The 24,914-nt window shown below is 38.6% G+C and overlaps 1 protein-coding gene and 3 non-coding genes across 8 annotated transcripts; all 4 read left to right on the plus strand.

The window, feature by feature from the left end:
- Positions 1 to 1,169: 1,169 nt before the first annotated feature.
- Positions 1,170 to 19,120, plus strand: KANSL2 (KAT8 regulatory NSL complex subunit 2). Of its 5 annotated transcripts, none has more exons than XM_073882061.1 (10): positions 1,170 to 1,240; positions 1,770 to 2,028; positions 2,818 to 2,996; positions 3,522 to 3,636; positions 7,304 to 7,471; positions 7,696 to 7,858; positions 8,559 to 8,655; positions 12,195 to 12,448; positions 17,587 to 17,706; positions 18,374 to 19,120. In XM_073882061.1, the coding sequence occupies exons 2-10, from the start codon at positions 1,778 to 1,780 to the stop codon at positions 18,503 to 18,505; spliced, it is 1,479 nt and encodes a 492-aa protein (XP_073738162.1). In that variant the 5' UTR covers positions 1,170 to 1,240; positions 1,770 to 1,777; the 3' UTR covers positions 18,506 to 19,120. The 5 variants fall into 5 exon arrangements, with proteins under 5 accessions (XP_073738162.1, XP_073738163.1, XP_073738165.1 ...); XM_073882062.1 differs by having other exon boundaries at positions 1,204 to 1,240; positions 1,763 to 2,028; XM_073882064.1 differs by lacking the exon at positions 1,170 to 1,240 and having other exon boundaries at positions 1,249 to 2,028; positions 12,195 to 12,346.
- LOC112832760 (small nucleolar RNA SNORA2/SNORA34 family) lies at positions 8,747 to 8,883 on the plus strand. The gene has a single exon (XR_003210453.1). It is a non-coding gene; the product is annotated as a small nucleolar RNA SNORA2/SNORA34 family (small nucleolar RNA).
- LOC112832762 (small nucleolar RNA SNORA2/SNORA34 family) lies at positions 15,938 to 16,062 on the plus strand. The gene has a single exon (XR_003210455.1). It is a non-coding gene; the product is annotated as a small nucleolar RNA SNORA2/SNORA34 family (small nucleolar RNA).
- LOC112832761 (small nucleolar RNA SNORA2/SNORA34 family) lies at positions 18,036 to 18,171 on the plus strand. Its single transcript, XR_003210454.1, has one exon. It is a non-coding gene; the product is annotated as a small nucleolar RNA SNORA2/SNORA34 family (small nucleolar RNA).
- Positions 19,121 to 24,914: the final 5,794 nt, after the last annotated feature.

The following is a 24,914-nucleotide window of genomic DNA, read 5'->3' on the forward strand; positions in this document are numbered from 1 at the left end:
CATCCACAATCCCAAACTGCTCTAGAATGTTTACTCTAAAAGAGCAGGGTTATCTTTCTGGTACTCTCTGTATCCCCAGTGCCTGGCACTTAGGTGCTCAATAAATATTTGTTAAATGAATGAATTTCAGGAAAGGGCCTTCTAGGGACGCCCTAATCTGGAAGTGGCGTCCCTTCCAACTGACCCCCCCAGTTTTGTTTTAATCACTTGTGTCTGAACTGCTGTTGTTGAGCATTGTAGATTTCTGTGTTCACCTGCAGTGTGAATCATACCTGCTCATTGGTGCTGGAGAAACCTAAACTGACACTAGATAAAGAAGCGTTGGAAGGATGGGACGCAGAAAAGATCCAGAAGGGTTAGAGGGAGAAATTTTTCCTTTCTATAAGAGGTGTAGTGGAGATGAAAAAAGATGCTTTTAAATCGTTGAAGTATGATAAAATTGGGATTGTGTCTGCCATTTCTATATACCCGCATTATTTATAATGGAATTGTAGAGGATTTAGAGAAACTGGGCCTAAACCAGAACTCATATTTCCCTATTCTCGGTCCAATGGTCTATACTATATGAGAGGCAATAAGGGATAAAGATTGAGGGCTGCGTTCAAATTCACCTCTTTCTCCCATTTACTAGATATAGGCCCATTCTGTTCCTCGGTTATCTTATCTGTAAAAATGGAGATAATAGCCTCTATTATTTCAGGGTTACTCTGAAAAATCAAGTATTTATCTATGTAATTCCCAGGCTCCGTAAATACTCAATGTTTCAATAATGAACTGCGCACAAAAGAGAACTACAGCCTTTTCCTGCATAAACAGTAAGAGTCAACTGTACAGTGATCTTTTGGCCTCTGTATGTCTGGTTTTTTACCCGCTGTGTCGGGGTGGCGAGGTAGTAGCAGCCTAGGACCACACAGCGGCCAAAGGCAGCCCGAAAACCAGCCACGCCGTGAACTGAAAGAACAGCCCTGCCGCATGAGTGAGTCCGGGAGTCAGCGTACCGTCAACCTCCCTCTTCCCGGGGCGTAGCTGCTGACTGACGGACAGGTTGTCTTAGCCACCCCAGCCGCGTTTTTTCTCAGCGCCCCGCCCCCCAGACAAGATAGGTAGCTGGCCTTGGCCAATGGTGACACAGAGCCGTGGGCCCAGTAGCCAATCATGGGTTGGGAGCCTGGAAAGGAGCGGGGCCGAGTTAGAAGCGGGTGGCGCGGCCAGAGGGCTCGCGGCGCGGCGCGGCGGAGAGGTAAGATGGCGGCGGTGCCTAATCTCGCTTCCGCAGTTAGGCTGCTGCTTCGCCCCTCCTGCCCTCTCCGAGCTGCTTCTTTGTCTCCGTCAGCGTCGAGGTTGCTCTCCTCCTGTAGGCTTCCAGAAGCCAGATTCTCCGGTGCCCGGAGCCGGGGAACAAAATGGCGCTTGTACGGGCGGCCGAGGACAGGCAGGGCCCAGCCGTAGGCTCTGAGGCGGCCCGGGACAAAGGCGGCGTGCAGGGAGGCGGAGGCTGGGCGCGGCGCTGCGACGTTGCTGCTGCCGCGTGGGCCGGGCGCTCCCTCTTCGTGCGTGGCCCTGCGAGCCTGAGATACTTAAGACGTGCTGGTGGTCCGGGTGGGGGCGGGCATGGGGGAGAAGTTGAAGTGAGACAAATTGACTAATGGCCTGGGGAGACGTGGGCGGAGGGGAGTTACGGAGCGTGACTTCGGCCAGTCTTTTACCCGCGGTCGGCCCGGATTTTCGGGAAGGGTAAGGGCTTTTTGATCTTTTGTGTGAGCCTGCAGGTTTTGGTATGAACAGGATTCGGATCCACGTCTTGCCGACCAATCGGGGGAGGATCACCCCAGTGCCCAGGTCCCAGGAACCCCTGTCCTGTTCATTCACTCATCGCCCATGCTCGCAACCTCGTCTGGAGGGGCAGGAGTTTTGCATTAAGCACATCCTTGAAGACAAGAATGCACCCTTCAAGCAGTGTAGTTACATATCGACGAAGAATGGAAAAAGATGTCCCAGTGCTGCTCCAAAGCCTGAGAAGAAAGATGGGTATATATGTATAGATAATCTATGTCGTTTGTACTTTTAGTTTTAAAACGAGAGGGGGATGTGGTATATTGTGGGCTTGTGAATAGCTGGAGTTTTTGTTAAAATTGGGGTGATGGGTATATCCTTGAGAAAAAAATAAAAACCATTGAAAACTGCAGAGACAGGCCACTTCCAGTTGGGCCACTCACTTAATTTCTTTACATCTTCTCCCTTGTCTATAAAATACGGGGATATTCGAGATTATTCTTAATCCTGGGGTTCCTGTCCCTTTGGGTCATCCCTGAACGTTGTTAAGTTGTGTATATGTGTATTCTTCTGGGAAAGGCTTCATAGCTTTCATCATATAAGTGGAAGTATTCATGCAGAAACATAACTTGGCTAGTTAATTCTGCATGTATATTTTCGTTTTAAAAAATTGTGCCCCACATTTTATTACCTACAGTGGATTGATACTGAAGTAAAATGTAAAGTTGCCAGAGCCAGTTTTGAGAGATGAAAGTGGATCTCTTTGATTTGTTCTAAGATGATGTCAGCATTTTTATAATTGGGATGTTTTGTTTGATGAATGAAGCACCAGATTATGCTACCTGCATTTCCCCTTAGTAATACCAAATGAGTTGACCTTGGGCCAATTAAATTACTTTGTCTCACTGGCCTTTTTTATTTATAAATGAGGGTAATAGTTACTTTAATTTCCTAAAAATGCTCTAAAGACTAGTGACTATGAAAATGGTTTAACTCTTTCAAGAAGGGACCTGACTATAAAATGTTAATATTTTGTCTCCTTAGGGTATCTTTCTGTGCTGAACATGCCCGTAGGAATGCCCTGGCACTTCATGCTCAAATGAAGAAGACCAATCCAGGGCCTGTGGGTGAAACACTCTTGTGCCAGCTGAGCTCTTATGCTAAGACAGAGCTGGGGTCGCAGACTCCAGAAAGTAGCCGCAGTGAAGCCAGCCGAATTCTGGGTAAGGATCTTCTCTCCTAGAATGAAAAAGGGAAAAATAAGAACTTATTTTGGTTTAGCACAGTGCCTTGGACATACATGGCACATGATAATACAGTAATATTGTAATTCATTGACAATTTGGTGAGAATTCCAGGATTGCTGTGTTCACCAGTTCTTTTCGGTTTGAAGTAGTGTGTGCTTGGGTTTACTTTCTTGAGTTTATGACTGTTTCCATCATTGCTATTTTTATGCTTGTCTTTGTTAGGCAGGGTAATTTCAGGAAGCAAGAATAATTTTGAGTTGACCTTTCTGTCCTTTTGAGGGCACGGTTACCTTATTTATGTTTTAAGTAACCTTAGTTGGGTTGTATTTTTTCAAGAAGATTTTATTTGCCAGTGCCTTTGTACTAAGTTGTTCGGGTTTTTTGTTTGTTTTGTTTTCTTAAATGTTATGGTTTGGGTTAATGTGTTAAGTAATCTAGTTTTGTGTGGTGGAGTTACAGAGGTGGGAAGTCTTAATGGCTGCTCTCCCTTCCTTGCCTCAGATGAAGACAGCTGGAGTGATGGGGAGCAGGAACCCATTACTGTGGATCAGACATGGAGAGGTGACCCTGACAGTGAAGCTGATAGCATAGACAGTGATCAAGAAGATCCCCTAAAGTAAGTTGTAACTCCACATAAGGCTTTAAAATTTTTTTTGTAGTTAGAATGTGGACTATAGTAATGCATGCTATTAATAGATAAATAACCTAGGAGGGGTGAAGAGACTTCAGCTATTTGTGAGCAGTAATAGCTTCTGTATTTTAAAGTGTCCTGGCTCATCACTATCTTGCTACAGGGCAAGATTTTATTTTTTGGAAGCTGTGTAATTTGGAAAAATTTTGGAAATCAAATTCTACACATGAAAAAGTGTAGGGGAGGAAAATAGGAAATTTCTTGGACATCATGGGAGGTTGGTTGAGAAATGCTTAGATCAGTGAGAGAAGAGGAAATGGATATAAATGGATTCCTGGCTTAAACCTCAGGAACAATAATGTGATTGTATCTGAATAACTACTTTTTTTTTTTTTTGCAAAATTACATTTTATGAGGTTTTTTTTTTTTCCCTAGTAGAAAAATAAAAAGGTGTTCAAGAGTTTCCTTTGGTTTCATGCCTAAGAAAGAGAAACTGATTTAGAAACCTAGAAGTGAGTAATCAGTCTAATTATATCTTAAATAAGGTTCTACTCTTCACTTAGCCCATGATCACCTTAGGAGTTGTAGAAACAAAAACATTGCCACTCACAGTCTCATATTTCTGTCTCATGGTTTGGGTTTAGTTTAATCTTTTTTTTTTTTGTTTTCTTCATCTTTTCTGACTACTGTCTCTTAACAGTTTCATTTTGCATAGAAGTATTGTAAATAGTAGGGATAATGAATTTCTACTCCAAAAGTCACTTAGGTTTACATTTTCTGAGTAGAATAATTTCATCTATTTTTCTTGAGTAATGTCAGTATAGTCAGCTCTTCAGGAAGTACTTGTTTGGAAAGTCTCATCTAAGTAGTTTGAAAAGGAATGTTCATTATCTGGCAGGATTCTCTTAGAGTAGTAACTTTGTACCATACATTCTTTTTTTTTTTTTTTTTTTCCCATTGTGCTTCTGGAAATGCCAGACTTGCTGCTTTGAAGAGATATATTCTCTGTAGGGTCACAAAGTGACTGTCCTTTGGTGTGATAAATACTCAGCTTCGAAGGTCCAGAAACTTGATTTTGTCAGTAGTAATCTAGAGTGGATCAGTCTCTAGGGGACATGTTTATGCTAGTGTAACTTAAAAATACCAGTTAATTTTATGAGATGTATAAATGTTAAAAGGACTAGGTACTTGATGTCAAAAGGAACATTCAAAGGGGAAAATGAAGTAGGCAACTAAATATAAGGCTTCCCTTAATTCCCCTATGAGATTATCCAAAAAAAATTTTGGCCTCCTAAAATATTTGCATTTTTGGGTATGTCAGTAGAGTTGTTAAATGTCTTATACTAAATTTGTTAATATGGTTACATATTGCTGTCCAAATTTAACAAGTCTTTTTATTTAATGAAATTATTTTAATTTCATCTCTGGTGTCAATGTTTTGTTGTCACTAGGACCATTTTTTGATCATTAACAACTTAGCAGCAAATATCTTCTTCACTTGCTTTTTCAGAATGGTACTTTTTGTATTGCTTATGATGATGTCATTAGAGATTTTATCCTACCTAGAATTAATATTGGTATAGTTTCTTTCCCCTCTTGTAGGTATTTCTTTGTGATTGTCCTCAAAGTAACCATTTACTTAATTGCTTTGTAAAAAGGATCTGAAGAGAGGGCGCCTGGGTGGCTCAGTTGGTTAAGCGACTGCCTTCGGCTCAGGTCATGATCCTGGAGTCCCGGGATCGAGTCCCACATCGGGCTTCCTGCTCAGCAGGGAGTCTGCCTCTCCCTCTGACCCTCTTCCCTCTCGTGCTCTCTATCTCTCATTCTCTCTCTCTGAAATAAATAAATAAAATCTTTAAAAAAAAAAAAAAGGATCTGAAGAGTTCATTTACAACAACATCCTGCACTGGTGAAGTTTTAGCTTAAGACTAATTGTTAAATCTTTCCTTTTTAAAAAGTAATTTTTACCATATGATGTCTACCAGCATTCAGAACTAGTTTTGGTAAATGTTATTTCAGGTTATTGAGTCTTCATCATTGTTATTAAAATAAATTTGGGGGAATACTCTTTCGGAAGAGACATTATGTAATGGAATATAAGATGGCTCCCTCTTTTTTGAAGATGAATTCAGATAATAAAACCCTGCTTAAATTTGTGAATATCAGAGTAAGGGAAGTTGGTACATGATTTTAGTAACTACCTGTGAATGTCTGGAACATCCATCTTTAAATAAACGACTCACTCCTCCACTCCCCCCAATGATTTGTAGTAAATTCTAATTGTAGTGGCTTTCCATTTATAAATTCTAGTCCCTAGACTATTGAAAATTCTCTTCTGACAGGATACAATGAAATTAATTTCATTTTAACAAAATTGATACTAGGTTAAGACCTCAGTATTTTAGGTTTGCAGACATACTAATGCAGCAAACTGATTTTCCTAAAGATGCAAACTAGTCATCTTATTTAGACTTCAGATATTTTTAAAACCTTTTCACAATTTTTTGATAGTCTTAGATTTTATTCAACATGATTTGGTTCTTAATTTGTTATTTTTACTTCAGAGTACTTTGTAATTGTACTTATGCACAGGTAGTATTAGCTTCCATTTGTATTCGAGAAAAATTTTGGGCAGAGATTACTTGCTGTCAGCCCTGAAGTTAATAATTGTATTTATTCTGTGTGTTTTAATGGCTTAACAGCTAATTTTTTAAGAAGGTGTAATTTTTGGATTTAAAATTAGTTTGAGTATGTAATTTGTATGTATTATTTTTTTAAATAAAGGAAATAATTTTGCCTCGTCAAAATATGAAAATAGGAAGTTAAGTATATATCTGATTTCCTCTTCCTGGTTGGTTATATAATGATCATATAAGGCTAATGGAACCAAAAACTTTTAAATTTGCAGCTCATCTTTTCATTTAGACCTAAGAATAAGGAAAGTCTCCAATTAAATTGCTGTTTAACTCCGTTGCTTATGTGACCTCATCATAATCACTAGAATAACTTTTTAAAAAAATTCTATTAATTTATAATTGGTGGCAAAGCTTAGTAAAGTTGATGTGGACCTAGATCTTTGGCAATTAAGGGCTAACCCAGGGAACTGTATTTTGAGAAATTTGTCAAGAAAATGAGCTGGGGACTGTGAATAACCACTGTGGACCAGTGTTTTGAGGCCTCATGTAAGTTCCAATATAGGAATGTATTTTAAATTAGAAATTGAAATTATTATTTTTTATACTTCAGTTAAAGTTTTTAAGATATTAATGTTACTAAATTAAATACTTTTAAGCTGTCCTGACTGGTAAGTGACTAAATTATGAAATGGAATAAGATTGTAGATTAATAAAAATTGTGAATGTTCCATGTCTTCACTTCTTAACTGCAGATAACTGGGAAAAATAATGAAACCTCTTCCCTTCCTCATATTGTAAAATCATACATTAGTATCTATGCTCGGGGATTTTCTTTGTTTGTTTTTTAATAACTTGAATGCTGTCTGTGAAAACATTCATATTTAATAAGGTGATGGTCTCAGTGCTGACTTCTTGTTAAATAACAAGCTTAAGTCTCCTCTCTACCCTTTTCTCCTTTTAAGCTTGGATTTAATATTGTATTTTCTTATTCTTTGCTGAATTCTGTTTTATTCCAGACATGCTGGTGTGTACACAGCAGAAGAAGTTGCCCTGATAATGCGTGAGAAGCTAATTCGTTTGCAGTCTTTGTACATTGATCAGTTTAAACGACTTCAGCATCTGCTCAAAGAGAAGAAGCGACGTTATTTACATAATCGCAAAGTGGAACATGAAGCTCTAGGCAAGTCTTATGCTAGTCCCAACCAGCTATTTGTGGGTTCAAAATGTGAATTTGGTCGTAGTTAGATTTATTTCTGTCTTGGTACCTGGAGTGAAGGAGAATTTGCTTTTCAAAGTGGCTATCTTATGGCCAAAGTTTACCCTGTTTATTTCTTGTTAATTTGGAGCAGCCATCCTTTATTGGTTGCTTAGCACATAAGATCTTGACTGTTGTGACTTAACCAGGTAGTAGTCTCCTGACTGGCCCAGAGGGACTTTTGGCCAAAGAACGAGAGAACTTAAAGCGTCTAAAATGTCTTCGGCGGTATCGTCAGCGCTATGGAGTGGAAGCCTTATTACATAGGCAGCTGAAGGAACGCAGAATGCTGGCCACAGATGGTGCTGCCCAACAGGTAATTTGTGTTTATACCTCTAAAGGGGTTATGTATTTGCTTTGTTTGCAAAATTAGGGTAATAGTCAAAACATTGTACAGTCTTGGCTCTGAAGTCTAACTTAATTGGATGTGGGGTAAATTGAAAAGAGCACTTTGAGTCCAGAGACTCTTGATCTTGAGGTTGTCAAATGTTGAGTTTTTTAGCCTTTAAGGACGTACCTTTCTTAAATGTTATAAGTAAGTATTCTCATAGATAATTGGTTGTATTTTTCTTTCCCTTTTTTTTTTTTTGTAGGATTTATTTATTTTAGAGTGCATGTGAGTGGGGTGGGGGCAGAGGGAGAAGAATTTTTTTTTTTGAAGATTTTATTTATTTGACAGAGACAGAGGGAACACAAGTAGAGGGAGTGGGAGAGGGAGAAGCAGGCTTCCCACTGAGCAGGGAGCCCGATGCGGGGCTCGATCCGAGGACCCTGGGACTGTGATCTGAGCCGAAGGCATTTAACGACTGAACCACCCAGGCGCCCCAGGAGAAGAATCTTTAAGCACACTCCCCTCTGAGCAGGGAGCCCAACACAGGCTTGATCTTTCAACCCATGAAATCATGGCCAGAGCTGAAACAGAGTCGGATGCTTAACCAACTGAGCTACCCAGTTGCCCCAGTTGGTTGTATTTTCTTTTGATGGTTTGTTTGATTTATCTATTTTTTCCATTTTAGGCTCATACAACTCGGTCCAGTCAGAGGTGCTTGGCCTTTGTGGATGATGTTCGTTGTTCCAATCAGTCTCTTCCAATGACCAGACACTGCCTTACCCGTATCTTTTTTATTCGGTTCAGTTTGCTAGCTAGACTAAAGACTGGTGGGAATCTCTGATAATTTGCTTGATTGAAGGTCTTTGTTTTCCTTTGGCCCTGAATCAAGGCCAGCAGTTTGCTGAAACTGTTGGTTTCAAGCAGGAGCCTAAAGAAAAGTCTTTCTATGGTCTGTTGGCCATTTCAGAACTTTGGAAATGTAATGGTCAATTCATTAGAAAGAAATACCTAAGTCATTGGAGATAGGGGTGGGCTAATATTTATTTGTAATAGATTAATACTGGGATTCCAAAATACAGAGATCCCTGATAGAACTTTTTCATTGGAAATACAATAGTGTTAAATCCAGTTACCATACACACACAAAAATTACTATGGGTTTTCCACCAAAAAACAGTGGGTTCTGAACTGTGACCTTTCTTTGAGAATTATCCTTTTGGATGGTCAGGGCCCTAATTTGTATATTTTAGATTTCATTCAAATTGGAAACTTAATATTTCCAAAAATAGAATGATTCCACTCCCCACCTTTCCAGTTAGTTTGTGTTTGGACCATCATAACATCTCTTGATTTGCTATGAGACCATATTTATTATCTGGTTGTAAGACTTTTTGAGTTTATTGGATTGTGAAAGTGCATCTTTATTATGGATATCAAGAAAGTTACTTTCACAGTAAAAGCACTTGTTAAGTATGATGATCTTTATTATCTGAAAGGCTTAAATCTTGCTGGATTTCATTTGCCTGGCAAGAGATACAAAGTATTTGGAAATAAAGTGTATCTTTAATAGGAAAAGAAGGAGAACCTGCTCTTGGTCTTCTGAGAGGAAAAATTTTTTTCTGTTTATTGAGTATTTTACCAGTTTATTAATGATAATAAATATCTGATAAAGGATTACTGTCTTTAATATACAAAATACTTGTGCAGGGTAATTAAAAACTAAAGATACATGCTTAAAACATAATTGGGCAAAGGTGGACAGATTTAAAAGTAGAAGTGGCCCAATGTTGAAAAGTGTTTATCTTTCACGTAATTGAAGTAGGTAATAAGGAAATTTTTATCTGTGAATTTGATACTGTATATATATATTTAATGAACTAGTGAATTTCAAGTTGGTGAGGTTGTGGTGAATGAATTCTAAATATTGCCAAGTGGGAAGATCAAGTGGTGGAAGCTTTTTAGAAAGCAGCTTGGCAATATTCATATTGTTTGATACGATAATGTTACCTTGGAATTTATTTTAAGGGGATAATCAAATGCAGACTGATATTTTTACATAAAATTCTTTCAACTGGAGACAGCCTTAAAATTTCCAGAAATGGGGTATAGAGAAGAAAATTATGATACAACATTATATGGAATATGTTTAGGCAATAAACGTTAGATTTAACAAAATTTATGAATGACAGGAAAATGATTGTGACAAAAATAGGATATGGAATTACATGTAATCAAATACCGGGAGGGGAATTAACAGAAATTGACTTTTCGATGGGGGTTTATGAATGCCCATTACTCCTCTGCCTTGTACTTCTCAGGTTTTTTTCAGTGAGCTTCAATTACTTTATAAGTCAGAAAAACTCAATTTATAGATATTAAGGAATATTTTAGAATTACAGTATTATACTCAAATAGTTTGTTAGGATATTAATATTTTAAAAAGCAAAGTTGAAAATGAAATGTATTTGAAAAGACAAGGGAAGTATGATTTCTTTTGTTTTATGCTTTTTTCCTTTCCACTCCATAGTTGCTTAAGTCGCTTACCCTTCCTTAAGTCCTTATCCCAGAGAAAGATGCGACTGCCATTGGTGACCTGTTAACTCTTTACTCTGGTCTAATGGAGACAGCACTGGACTGAAAGTGAAGGACCCAGACTCTAGTTGTAGGTCAACCATTCCCTTCTTTATCTCTCTTGTCCCCACTGGAAAGGAAAGGGGGTGGAGGAGGATGGGGGAGGGTTTTTCCAGGATATTGTATTAAATAAGAGACTTGTGAAAGTCCTTTGAATTCCATGAAAAAAGTTCTGATTAAAACATTTTTAATGGATTGATTTTAAGTATTAATAATTTAATAAGATTGGACTTTTTAAGCACATCATAGACTTTAGATTTTCTTAAGCACATAGAGAATACAATGTTCCTGTTAGAGTCATTTATTTGTTCATTTGATTGTTCATTTTCATTCAATAAATACTGTTTACTTTGTACTATTTACTGTTCCTTTAGAGTGGTAGTTCTCAACTGGGGGCCATTTTATCCCCATTTGGCAATGTGTGGAGACAGTTTTGCTTGTTATAAATTTAGGGATGAGAGTGCTACTGACATCTAGTGGGTGGAGGCCAGGAATGCTGCTAAGCATCCTACAATGCACAGGATGGCAGGGTTTTACGGTTGTGAAACCTTGCCTTAATTAAGTTTAGCAGTTTCCAAGAATTGATTGAAACAAATGGCTTTATTCAAGAAGTTTTATTTGGTTTAAAAATAAAATGTATGCTAGACTTTTTAATTTTTAGAAATTACCTTAAAATTTGGAGGAAAGTTTACCTATAATTTTATAATCCCGGGTACAATTAGTTTATAGAAAATTGTACTTTCTGGTTTAAAAATAAGCCCACTTTTGAAATAACAGTTGTCTGTTAATGTAGGGGAAAAATCATGTAGTTAGAATTTCAAGAAATGGTTATCACTTGAATAAAACATTTCATAGAGTAACTTGAACTAAATTTTGTTGTTTTATCTAATCAGTTTAATTTTGATTCATCCTACAGAGCTGTTTTGCCAACTTGGAAACTGGCCCTTTTCTGTTTTACCCTTAATAGAAGTTGTTAGTGCTCCTGGAGTGTTCCTGGAGTACTTCTTTTCTGTGGGACCTCATAGGCAAAATTAGCTTCTTTCCTTTCTCTTTGGGACCATGACAGAACTCCCCTGCACTAGCACCCCATTCCCCAAAAAAGCAAGGGGGCATGGAAATTTATTTTTATTTTTTGTCTTATTACTAGAGGTGCTGTTTTCCTCAGTTCTCTGCTACTTTAAACATATCATGTAAACATTCTGGAAACAAGATTCAAAAAGTTTTTGTAGTTTTTTTGCCAGTGTGCTTAACAGAGCAGAAACACTGTATCTCTTGACTCTTGGGAGGGCTTGGTAGTGCTTCTGCAAACTATCTGCCTTTGCCATAGCATGTTTCTTCTGAATAGGTACAGATTCCTAGGGTTGTTACTGCTGTTTGCTTAGCAGTGTTTTCAAATGTTTTGTGTTTGACTCTCCTAAGTGAGAACAAGATTAGTGTCTCTAGTTTAAATGACTGGGCTCCTGATGTTTAGGTTGGGGACTAGATTTAAATTACTGGTAGAGCTAGAACTAGATGTTAGTGAATGACACTTACTTTGAGAACTTTAAAAATTGCTAACTGTGTTTGGTTCTGTTTCAAATGTAACAAATTGTCTTCTGTAGTGCAGACCTTGAATTTTACATGGCAGACAACACTTGTATTTTGTGCCTCCAGTAGATCCATTTTATTTCCCTTGACCATTTTTCTACAGATATTTGTCAGGACACGAATCAGGTTCTCTTCAAATGCTGCCAGGGGTCTGAAGAGGTACCCTGCAACAAACCAGTTCCTGTAAGCCTCTCTGAGGATCCCTGCTGCCCACTGCATTTCCAGTTGCCTCCTCAGATGTATAAGCCCGAGCAGGTACTGTCTGTGCCAGACGATCTGGAAGCCGGCCCCATGGATCTGTACTTGAGTGCTGCCGAGCTTCAGCCCACTGAGAGTTTACCTCTGGAGTTCAGTGATGTAAGTTAGAGAAGCTCTGCTCTGGTTGGTCCTTGAGGCAAGGCCTTATTTATTAATGGTGAGACTAGGTTAGTCTTTTGTGGCCAGGAGACTTTGATAAAGTTTTTGAAATGATACATGTATGGTTGTTATTTGTATGTTAGCATATTGATTTAGAGACAGTTAAATTGGAAGGAGTTTTTCTTTTTTGAGGGAATAAGGGAATTAAATTGTAAACTATGGGAAGTTGGAAAGTGAAGATTATGGTTGGATTTGGTATAGCCAGGAAACTTGGTACCCATCCACAAGGTGAGTGATTCACTAGAATCTTAATAATACAAATGAATTCCTATATCTACTCTTGACAGTTGTAAGCTTGTGTTTTTGCTCTGTAGTTGTAAAGGTTTCATTTTCAGGTTAATTTGCCCCCCCAAGAAATGACTCTAAACTTAGCTCTGGCTGCTGGCTTTTATTTTTGATATGTTATTGTAGATTCCGTTGTGAATGGACTAGAACAACAGTGATATCTTTTTAAGTATTTACAGCCTTTGAAGTATGTACACTACTTTTTAAATTGGTCCCAGCCCGTAAACCCATCTCTGATTTTATTTGTTCCCCTAGTTAGCACTACCCTTCTATCTGACTCAGGGATCAGTTGTCATACCATCTCTGTCTTAGCATTTTACTTAATATTTAGTGTTCTGGATAAAGGTCTTCATTGTTTATTCTGAAGATAAGTCTGAATTTCATAATAAAGATGTGTTGTATATAACCATGACATGTTTAACACATCTAAATGGAAAATTGAATATAGGTTATAGGATTATTTTCTAAGAGTAGAAGCAAAGTTTGGCTTCAAGGGTATTGCTTGCTAAAAAGGATATACCAGGATAGGGTAATATCTGAAAAAGAAAAGTGGTATTAAGAATAAACTGATTCTAATTTTTTTTTCATAACCCCCCCTTTTTTGGTTACAAATGATCTACAGGCTTATTTAACTTTTTCATTATTTCATTTACAATAAAATTTAATTTTTATTACAATCCTGATTATAAATGCTTTTTTAAAAATTTCTTCCACACAGATTTCATAGAATATGAAAACTAGAAAGGGACCTTATTGTATACTTCAGTACTTCCCAAAGTTTTCCAATGAGATTATGTTGAAGAGGGTAAATGAACAGATAGCCCTTTGTTGATAAGGACAGAGTTTTGTCCACTTCCCTTCATTTTAAATGTGAAGAAAATGCAGAGAGGTGCTTTTTTTTTTTTTTTTTAGCTTTTAGTAACATGAGCAACTTTATAAGGTCTGAAAATTAACCTAATAAGCACTACCATCACCACATTCCTTTCAGATAATAATGTACATATGTAGAAACTAGCACATTTATTTTATGTATATGTATTAGGCTAGGAACTTTTATTTCATCTGATAATTTCTTAGAACCATTTCTGTTTTGACCTTTCTGCTTTTCCCATTTCATCTGTTTTTGCCATATGAGTATTGCTCTTTGGAGAATTTTTACACAAAATATTAGAGATTATAAGATTTCATGATTATATGTGAAACTGACATTTAAGGAATCTCAGTTTTAAAAATATTTAGGGGCGCCTGGTGGCTCATTCAGTTAAGGGTACGACTCTTAATTTCGGCTCAGGTCATGATCTCAGGGTCCTGGGATCCAGGCCGGCGTCAGGGGAGTCTCTGCTCAGCAGGGAGTCTCTTTGGCCCTCCTCCTCTCTCTGCCTCTCCTGCTTGTGCGCTCGCTCTCAAATAAATAAAATTTTTTAAACATACTTAACATACTGTCAAATCTGTTAATTCTTATTGTTTGGGTTTTTTTTTCTTCTCTTCCAAAAAATGTGTGAGAAATAACCTTATTTTTGGGATTCCAGTGGGTTTTTAAGATGGACCTTTGATGTTAGAGTTTTAAAAATAATAAACAATTATTTGTACTTGATCATCTCTTATGTTCATAATATGCTTTTGATAAATCATATTGGTCATTGTAAGTATAGTTTTAATCTTTGGAGGTAATTCTTCAGAAGATGTTGGAACAAAATCCAGTTTTAGAAAAGAAATTTTGTCCTCCTATAAATTCTGGATATATTTATTAGTATACAGTTTTGCTGGGGAAAAATGATTTCTTAATTGTGTGAATTTCACCAAGCAAGCTTAGCTTGTAACCTACATTCTGCCTTAGATATCATTTCTATAACTTGTTAATAACATCTGGTAATTTTACCCATGGGAGGACCAGGTGTTAGATATTAATCTAGGTTAAAATTCAGTGTTTCATTCTGGATATTACACTTGCCTGTTTTCTCTGCTTTGATCCAAGGATGTTTGGCAAGTAACAACCTAATACCATAATCCTACTACTTTTTGTGTGTGATTTTTGAGATTAGAACAAAATGTGGATTCTGTCTTTATGTCCTGATGGACTTATGTTTCTAAACATTCCTGTTGTGATAGGCATTTCTGCTGATCCTCTCTTCTTCTTTAGGTTCCTTTCCCCAATTTTAATTCTTGTAACAGACAATACAAACATGTGAGAAAAGTCTTTTCATTATCTATTTTCTTTAGAAAATATTTCTGTACCATTGTCATCTTGAGACTTGAAATTTTATGCCTCACCACTTAAATATGTTCTTTTATTTTCATTTATTTATTTTTTTAAAGGTTTTACTATTTATTTGTCAGAGCGAGAGCACACGCATAAGCAGGGCGAGTGGCAGGCAGAGGGAGAAGCAGGCTCCCTGCTGAGCAAGGAGTCTGATGCAGGACTGGATCCCAGGACCTGAGCCAAAGGCAGACACTTAACCAACTGAGCCACCCAGGTGTCCCTAAATGGGTTCTTTTAAATTCCGAGTTAATTATTTGTATAATTGCATAGTAAAAGAATTGGAGAAAACCGTTCACAGGCTTAACCACGTAGGAATACTGGTTTCTGTGGATAATACAGAAGTTTCTAGGCACCTGGGTGGCTCAGTCAGTTTAGTGTGGGACTCTTGGTTTTGGCTCAGGTCATGGATCTCATGGGTTGTGAGATCCAGCCCTATGTCCAGCTATGTGCTCAGTGGGGAGTCTGCTTGAAGAGTCTCTCCCCCCACTTGCACACTCTCTAAAATAAATAATTAATAATTTCTAACACATGTGAAATCGATGTTAGGTAGCTGACCATATCCTTTTCTGAATTTCTGCTTAAATTGAACAGTTATAATGTACATTTCTTTAATATTCTTTAATTATTGTGAAGTGTGATACTTAATTTGGTGATTAGCACACCAAAGAAATGGAACGGGTTTCAAACTCTTAGACTTAATTTAAAAGCATAGAACTAAGTCTGTTGTAAAGCTAGATTACTGGAAACAGAGCCTCTATAGAGTGGACTGGGCATAGGGGAGTAGAAGCCCTTTGTAATTTTCACTCTTGGGAAGGGAGTGTTGCAGTAGACTCTTGGTAGCTTGAAAGTCAGTTTGACACATTGTCTGTGGCTTTGCAATGCTTTTGGCCCTGAAATCAAGACCAGTGGTTTGCTGTAGCTGTTGGTTTCAAACAGGAGCCAAGAGTGGTGTGTTTCTTTTTCTTTTTTTAAAGATTTTATTTATTTATTTGACAAGAGACACAGCAAGAGAGGGAACACAGGCAGAGGGAGTGGGAGAGAGAGAGAAGCAGGCTCCCTGTACGGGGCTAGATCCCAGGACCCTGGGATCATGACCTGAGCTGAAGGCAGACGCTTAACGACTGAGCCACCCAGGCTTCCCCAGTAATGTGTTTCTGTGGTCTGTTAGCCATTCAGCATCCAGTGAGAATAGCTCGTTCGGTTGGAAGAACATAGTTTTTTTGGAATATGACCTTTTTTTTTTTTTGAAAGGTTTTATTTATTTATTTTACAGCGAGAGAGGGAACACAAGCAGGGGGAGTGGGAGAGGGAGAAGCAGGCTTCTTGCTGAGCAGGGAGCTCGATGCGGGGCTCAATCCCAGGACACTGGGATCATGACCTGAGCCAAAGGCAGACATTTAACGACTGAGCCACCTAGGTGCCCCTCTTTCTTTCTTTTTTTTTTTTAATTTTCTTTTAGTTTTTTTAAAAAGGTTTTATTTTAGAGAGTGGGAGGGAGAGGGGAGAGCAGGAGTGCAGGGGGAGGGGCAGAGGGCAGAAGCAGACTCCCCACTGAACAGAGAGCCTGGCATGGGGCTCCATCCCAGGACCCTGAGATCATGACCTGAGCCGAAGGCAGACGCTTAACCGACTGAGCCACCCAGGTGCCTGCCCCCCACCCCCCGCCTTTTTAAAGAGCAATTGAAGTATGTTTTGTTTAAGAATTAGGGATTTCTGGGTGGGAATAGGGACTTAATCAGAATAGTATTTCCTAGCTCACTGTGACTGTTAAGACATTACTCAAGCAATCTCATATTGTCCAGTCTTTTTTTTTTTTTTTTTAAGTAAGCTCTTTGCTCATCATGGGTCTTGAACTTAAAACCCTGAGATCAAGAGTCGCATGCTCTACCGACTGAGCCAGCCAGGCACCCTGCATATTGTCCAGTCTTTTAAAGCAGTATTTTATTTTAGTTTGTGATTATTCTGATTGTCCATATTAGATTCACCACTGGTGAACTTAGATGGTGACTATAGTTAGTCTTAGAAGGAATAAACTTTTTTTAAATAACATTTTTTGGTAAAATATTTGTAAAACATGAAATTTACTGTTTTAACCATTTTTAGGTGTACAATTCAGTGGTATTAAGTACAATCACAGTATCGCACAGCTGTCACCATTGTCCATCTCTAGAACTTTTCTGTCAGTCCTGAACTGTGTGTGCCCATTGAACTATAACTCTTGCTTCCTCTCTCCCTCCAGCCCCTGGTAGCTAGTATTCTACTTTTTGTCTCTGAATTTTTCTATTTGAAAATACTTTTTTTTTTAAAGCTAGTATAGTGGTCTGTGCTTTATACTCAGCAGCGAGCAAAAGTTCTTAGTGCTTTTGGATCTTATCCCATTTGTTGGACATTCTGGGAAAATCTTTTGATTAAAGGTAGGAAGGGGGTGAGGGAAATATGGGAAAATTGCTTTGAGGTTTGTTGAAAAATATGCCAGCTTCAGTTTATCGGTTTCCTTGATTTTGCTGATGGGCTTTTCTCTTTCTTTTCCTAGGACTTGGATGTTGTGGGTGATGGTATGCAGTGCCCTCCTTCACCCTTACTTTTTGATCCTTCACTAACCCTTGAAGATCATACAGTCAAAGAAATTGCTGAAGGCCCAGTGGATATTCTGGCAAGTGATGGACAACCCCATCCAGGCACAGGTCTTCCTGCCGGCTATGGCTAGCATGTACTCCCAGTGAGTGGGGTTGTCATCATGAGTAGCCTGTATGGGTGCCCCAGATGGGAGTTCTCCAGATGGGCCCTTAAAGAGAACAGCACTAGTCTCAGAATCTCAGAGAGCAGGACACAGGTTTCTTTAGTTAACTAGATGTTAAGATAAGGAATCTACGTAAATGGTTCTTTTTAAAGGGAGAGTTCAGCCCTGGAATTGTTTTCATCATAGAGTAAGGACAAGTAATGTGATTTGGCTTCTTTCTTTGAGCCTTGGGTGGGGTACTGGTGGCCCTGACTGAAGACTAGCAGTTGTACTGTAGCTGTTAGTTTCAAGCAGAGGCCCAAAGGACTGTCTTCCTGTGATCTGCTGGCTGTTCTGAAAACTCAGCAGAGAATGGCTGTTTCAGCGGAAGAAACAACCCACAGTTCTCCCTCTTGTTGGGAGGGCCTTAGGAATGCTACATGTCATGACTACTGACTCTAAGGGTTAGAGATAGTTAAGTATGGGGAAGAGTAACGTCTCAGAGTTACTGTATTTCTCCTGTCTTGATCTTGATAAGTCAGATTCATGTTTAAGACCATAATGAATGGATTTGTAACCAAAGTGACTTCTCTTTTAACAGGGCCAGATGCAGATGGCTGGAGATGGGTACAGATCACAGGGGTCTCGAAATTCTGAGAAAGCCTCTGCACCACTGCCTCAGAGTGGAGTGGCTACTGCAAATGGGAAGCCAGAATCCTCTTCTATCAGTTGATAATTTGTTTGGGGAACCATTTGACTTTGGCGGATTTGAATTTTCCATTCTTTAAACAAGTATTTATGACTGTCTCTCACTGAAGGACTACTCAGACTATGACGTTTTTCCTCTGGGTTATCGAGTGCTCTAGTCAAACATGAGCCAAATTTGTGGGGGAGGGACCAATAGTGTCTTCCCACTGCACTAGGAAGAGAGAGAGAGGTGATTCCTGTCAGAGCTGCTGGGATTGAGAGAGTATTTGGGATTGCGCCTAAGGGGAGAGAGATCTTTGTAATGGGAATTCCCAAGTCCAGGCACAAATACACATGTGTGTTTAGGTAGGAGATGTGTTCCCTTGGGATATTAATGGAACCCAGTGTCTGATTATCTCTATCTAATGGCCTGTGTTTTAGCCTTTCTTCACGTCTCACCTGATTGGTAATCTGAGCCCCTTCCCCCACTAAACTCTGACCTATAACCTCTGAGAATAGCCCACAGGACTGGGCCCTCCTTAACCATCCATCTTGCTTCTAACCTATGTAAATTTCTGTAGGGGCTATCTTATGTAAGATACAATAAAAAATTGTATATAGTTTCTATTAAATGTTAAAATGTTACGAAAATGTAAAACAATCACTTGAATGCATGTTTTCTTTATCTTTGAATGTGTGTATATATTTTTTGGGTTTGTAGGGAGTTGTCTCTGATGGGGAAGGGGAAAACAGGAGAGGTAAATTTCCATCCCAAGAAGTAAATACATTTTCAGTAACTTGGTTTGGTTTGGAGGATAAGATAAAAACCTGTAAGCAGTAAGTGGAAAGGGGCGGCACTTCCTTATTAAAGCCTGCCAGTTCCAGAAGTCTCCCTTTTATTCATCCTGCTCTCTGTGCCCACCTACTCCCACTTTTCTTTCTCCCAGTTGATGTCTGATTATCATCTCAAAATTCTCTAGAGCTAGGAATGTATGTGTGTAAAACTTCCATTGAAGTTGAGCCCGATGCTAGATCACAGAGATAGGCATACACCGTCAAGATAATTTTGATGATGAATCTAAAGATAGGGTTAAAACAGAAGTTCACTTAGGATTGAGTTTCCTATGCTAGAAGTTGTCTGTTACAGGCATACCTCGGAGATACTGTAGGTTAGGTTCCAGACCACTGTAGTAGAAACAAATACCTTGATAAGGCAAGTCAGGTGAATTTTCTGGTTTCCCAGTGCGTATAAAAGTTAGGTTTATACTATACCATAATCTATTAAGTGTGTAATAGCATGTCTTAAAAAAGTGCATAACTTAGTTAAAAAAACGTTATTGCCAAAAAAATGCTAACCATCATCTAAGATTTCAGCAAGTCATAATCACTGATCATAGATTACCATAACATATATAAGAATGAAATCTTCGAAGATTTACAAATGTGACACAGACACAAAGTGAGCAAATGCTTTTGGGAAAATGGTGCCAATACATTTGCTTGATGCAGAGTTGCCACAAACCTTCAATTTGTAAAAAGTGCAGTGTCTGCTAGGTGCAATAAAGTGAAGCACAGTAAAATGAGGTATGCCTGTAATTGTCCCTTGACCTTTGTTACAAGTGCTGCGCACCGGACTTAACATTATTTAGTAGCCCTATGATCTTCGTGGCCATTACCACGCTCAGTCCGGCCTGCAGAGAAGGCTCATTGAACTTAGTGATATTGGTGCCCTTCTTACCTGATGGCTTTGGTGAATGGGAATGTCCTCTGGGCCTCACATAATGGACCCATTTTGGCATATTCTCCCTGTACCTTTTGATTCCTTTGCGAGGGCAACTCCAGCATTTTCACTTTGCTGAGGGTTTGCCATTTTTTCCGCCTGGTTTCTGAAAGGCACTCCTGCAGCTAGTTTACCCCCATTCCCTAGGCTCCTGGCCAAGGTGTTAAATCCTGAGTACTGAGAACATGCTTCTAAGTCAATGACTTACCCAATTTTATGTTCTGGTCCCCTTGATTAAGCACTCTCAAAATCCAATTCCAGGGGTTTTCCCCAGCCTTCTACCAACACCTGCTAGCTAGTTATTAAAGAGTTCCTTTGAGGTACAACTTCTTTACTCCTTTATTAGGCCCAGTGCATTTCCGGCTGGGTTATGCTGGGATTGAACCCTAGTTATTGGCCTGGCAGAAAAGAAATGAGGTGGAGGCATCTTTGTATGAGCAAGAGGACACGTTTTGTGAGGATGGCCCTCTTTAAGAGATTCTTCTGCATGGGGGAAGTGCTAGCTCTTGATAGGGAGTGATGGGCCACCTCTGTAAACACGGTTTGTGGACGTCTGCAGAGCCAGGATCCTTGGGAGCTTCCACCCAGACGTCTTAATACCAGGATCCTTGGGAGCTTCCACCCAGATGTCTTAATACTGTACTTTAGGGTTCCAAGATTTTCTAATCAGGCTCCTGACCTTAGCATAACAGTACCACTTTGAGCATTTAAGCTTCTCTGGAATTCAACTCATTAAATCCTCAGCCTGCTTGCTACTCAGCTGTGAGTGCTTTTGTGCTGCAGGTGAAGGAGGCCTCCTTTTTGAGAAACCCCTTTGGCTCTCCTACTTTCCATTTAGGTTGTTAACTTTTTTTCAGCCTGTAATTACTTTTCCAGAATGTATTCATCATGTAACTGGAAGTTTTTACCTTTGACCGCCATCACCCATTTCTCCCACCCCCACCCCCTGTCTATGGCAATCACCAATCTGCTCTCTCTTTCTTTGTTTTTTTTAGATTCCATGTGTAGGTGGGATTATACAGTATTTGTCTTTGGCTTATATTACTTACCATAATGTCTTCAAGGTACATGTATATTGTCCCAAATGGCAGAATTTCCTTTCTCCGGGAAGTCTTGTGACCAGAATGTTGTGGGGTAAAGACAGGTTAATGCCTTCAGATTCCAGCAACCATGGATGGTGTGTAATGGGTAAGAGGTCATAATCTCGATCTTTGAAATCTAGCTTCTTCTAAGTGGAGAGAGTATTTTCTGGATTCCCTGTTGCTTCATTTTCCTAACACTTTGAGGTCCCCAGCTGGCTCAGCTGCCCAGATCTCACAGCCTGCAATGATTGGTCACTTTGGTTGTAACCCTAGGTCGCCAGGACTGTTCCCATCCTGGCATCATCAGATACTACCACTGACCTCACTGTTAGCCCCCTGTGGATGGTTCTATTTGATGGGTATATCTACCCAACTTTTCTCAGACTTGGTCTGCTTAGTTCCAGATGTCACTTTGATTTCGCCTGTTTTCATCACTTGCCCAGGTATCACTGATGCAGCTGAGCTGAAGATGTAGCAGTGGGAGTGTTGGTGGGTAAAGAACCCAGGCATACAGCTTGCAAATGACTTCTGTCTTCCCAGTCTTAACATTCCTTCTGCTGATTAGCTGTAGCCATCTACCTGTGTTTCACGGCCTAGTGAACGGCATACCATCCCCCCAGTGACGAAACTGGCCATCTGGAAGTCATCCATTGTTACCCATCTCTTCTGCCCACACCCAACTGATCACTATCACAATTCTTCCTTCATAATATCCTTTGAGTTTTTCTTTCTTCATCTCTACTGACATTACCTTATTTTGAGCCACAGGTTGCAAACTGATGACTTTTGTACCAGATTTGGCCCATATTTGGTTTGTGTGTGTGTGTGGTTTTTGTTTTTGCACAATTTTGAAGATGAAAAAGTTACCTTAAAATTTTCTTGACTGTTTGGAAGGTCTAGCAATACTTGGCAATATTCTTGCATGAAAACAATTGAGCTGAATAGTGTTTTTTTTTTTTAGTGATGTGCTTTTCATTTTCTACAGTTCTCTCCCTGTTGTCGTAGAACTGGCCCACTTCACTCATGTTATGTCTGGCTCCTACAGGCACTGGAACTTGCGACCCCTTGTTCTCTCTCTCGAAAACTTATCTCCCAGCTTGAAGTCTTACCGTTTTTAAAAATCTATACTGCAGCCAGAACGATTCTCTAAAAGAAGCTTTATTTGATCATTCTGCTTATGCCAACCTCTTACTTTCAGTGGCACCTCATTGTTTTCAGGAAAACAACCAACCTCTTTAGCATGGCATTTAAGACCCTTCATGATCTGACCTTAATTATGTAATGACTGTTGTCTCAAAGAATGTTCTTTCTCTCATGTGCTACTTTCTAGCCGTATTCAACTTTTTGGGTTTATTTGAAAATGAAGCATTAAAACGTGGCCAAATGAATGGGGTTTGTTTGGATTCAGAAGGAACTGGATTTTAAAAATTTGGGGCACCTGGCTGGCTCAGTTGGTAGAGTGTGCAACTCCATCTCGGGGTTGTAAATTCCAGCCCCATGTTGGGTATAGAGATTACTTAAAAAATAATCTTAAAAAAATAAAAATAAAAAATTTGCAGAACATTTATTTTGTAGCTAGTACCAGATTAATGAATTTCCTTTCTATTTCTGGTTTGCTAAGTGAAAAAAGAAATCACATTGATACTGAGTTTTATTAGAAAAATTCTCCCATCCATTGAGATGATTATGACTTTAATCTCTAATATGTTGAAACACAGATTTATTTCTAATTTTAAACACATGTATTCCTTGTATAAACCCAACTGGTCATAATTTATTACTCTTTTCTAGATTCCTAGATTTAATTTTCATATGTATTGGGATTTTTGCATCTGGGTTTATAAGTGAAATTGGCCAGTAATTTTCCTTTCCTATTTTACTGTCATGGTTTATTGCCGTCCTAAAATGAGTTGGGCTTCTATTACCTCTTTCCATTCTTTGGAATAATTTGTGTAAGTTTAGAATTATTTCTTTCTTCAATATTTAGCAGATCTTGGCTATGGAAACATGGGGCTGCAGGGATTTTTTTCATTGTTGTTGCTGTTGCTTTTTGTGGAAGATATTTATTTTCTGATTCAATTTATTTAATGGTAAATGTTAAATTTACTGTTTTTTCTTGTGTCAGTTTTGGTAAGTTACACTTTTTTTAAGTATTTGCCCATTTCATAAAATCTTCAAATTTATTACAAAGTGTTTGTAATATAATCTTACCTATTTGAAGACTGAATCATATTTAGTGATTCTCTTTTTTCTGTTCCTGTTATTAGTGCATTTTTCATTTTTGTCTCAGTCTCTCCAGATGTGTATCAATTTCCTTTGTCTTTCTTAAGAACCAGCTTTGAGTTAAGTTGTTATTTTTTTTGGATTTTTTTTCTATTTTATTGTGATTTTATGTTGATTATTTCTTCCTACTTTCTGCCTCAAAAATCTATTATTTTTGTGTCTAATAATGCTTTGCCTTAAAGTATATTTTACCTGAATATATATATATACATGTATGTATATAGTGACTTCTTTCAATTAGTGTTTGCATCTATTTTTTTGTCATTTTATTTTTAATTGCAGTATAACTGACATACAATATCCTATTAATTTCAGATGTACATCATAGTGATTTGATATTTTTATATATTATGAAATGATCCCCATGATAAGCTTAGGGTCCATACCATCATTTTAGATTAAACTTTCCTGTATTTTCATTTTCAATGTTAGTATTATAAACAGCATATAGTTGGGTTTTATTTTTTTAACTACTCTTAATAATTATCTTTTCCTTAAATAGTTGTCTTTATTTTTTTAAAGATTTTAATTTATTTGACAGAGAGCGTGTGAGGGAACACAAGCAGGGGGAGTGGGAGAGGGAGAAGCAGGTTTCCCGCCAAACAGGGAGCCCAGTGCGCGGCTTGATCCCAGGACCCTGGCATCATGACCCAAGCCAAAGGCAGACACTCAATGACTGAGCCACCCAGGCGCCCCTTAAATAGTTGTCTTTTAACATTTAGACCATTTCCATCTTGGGGTGAATTTTTCTTTATTTTGACTTTATTGAAAGAAATTTTGTTGGGTATAGGATTCTAGTCTTGCTAATTGTTTTGTTTCCAGACTATCTTCTGGCTTCTGTTGCTGTTATTCCTTCAGAGGTTATCAGTTGGTCTCCACCCATCCCCACTGGGGCTGCTTACAAGGTTTAAGATGTCTGTCCTCTGTGAGATTCTCTGGGCTGTGTGCGTGTGTGTGTGTGTTTATAGGGTGATTATTTAAATCAGAATCCATATAAAGTGTATGTGTTATGATTAGTTGATATGTTTTATAAACTTCTTTTACTCCATGGGTTACTCCTTTTTTTCTTCTCCCAATATTATTGTTGTTGTGAAAGAAAACAGGTTGTTTCTCTTGTAGAGATTTCACAGTCTGGATTTAGTTGATTGCATCTCCACAGTGCAGTTTAACATGTTATTCTGTCATCTGTATTTCCTGCAGATTGGCAGTTGAGTCCAGAGGCCTAATCAGATTTCAGTTCACTATTTTGTGAGGTCTGCTTCAGAGAGTGTGTTGAGTTCTCCCATCAGGAGGCACATGATGTCTGGGCG

This window comes from Callorhinus ursinus, unplaced genomic scaffold, assembly GCF_003265705.2.
Source record: "Callorhinus ursinus isolate GAN/ISIS: 27379988/994484 unplaced genomic scaffold, GSC_fseal_2.0 scaffold44, whole genome shotgun sequence".
Lineage (NCBI taxonomy): Eukaryota > Metazoa > Chordata > Mammalia > Carnivora > Otariidae > Callorhinus > Callorhinus ursinus.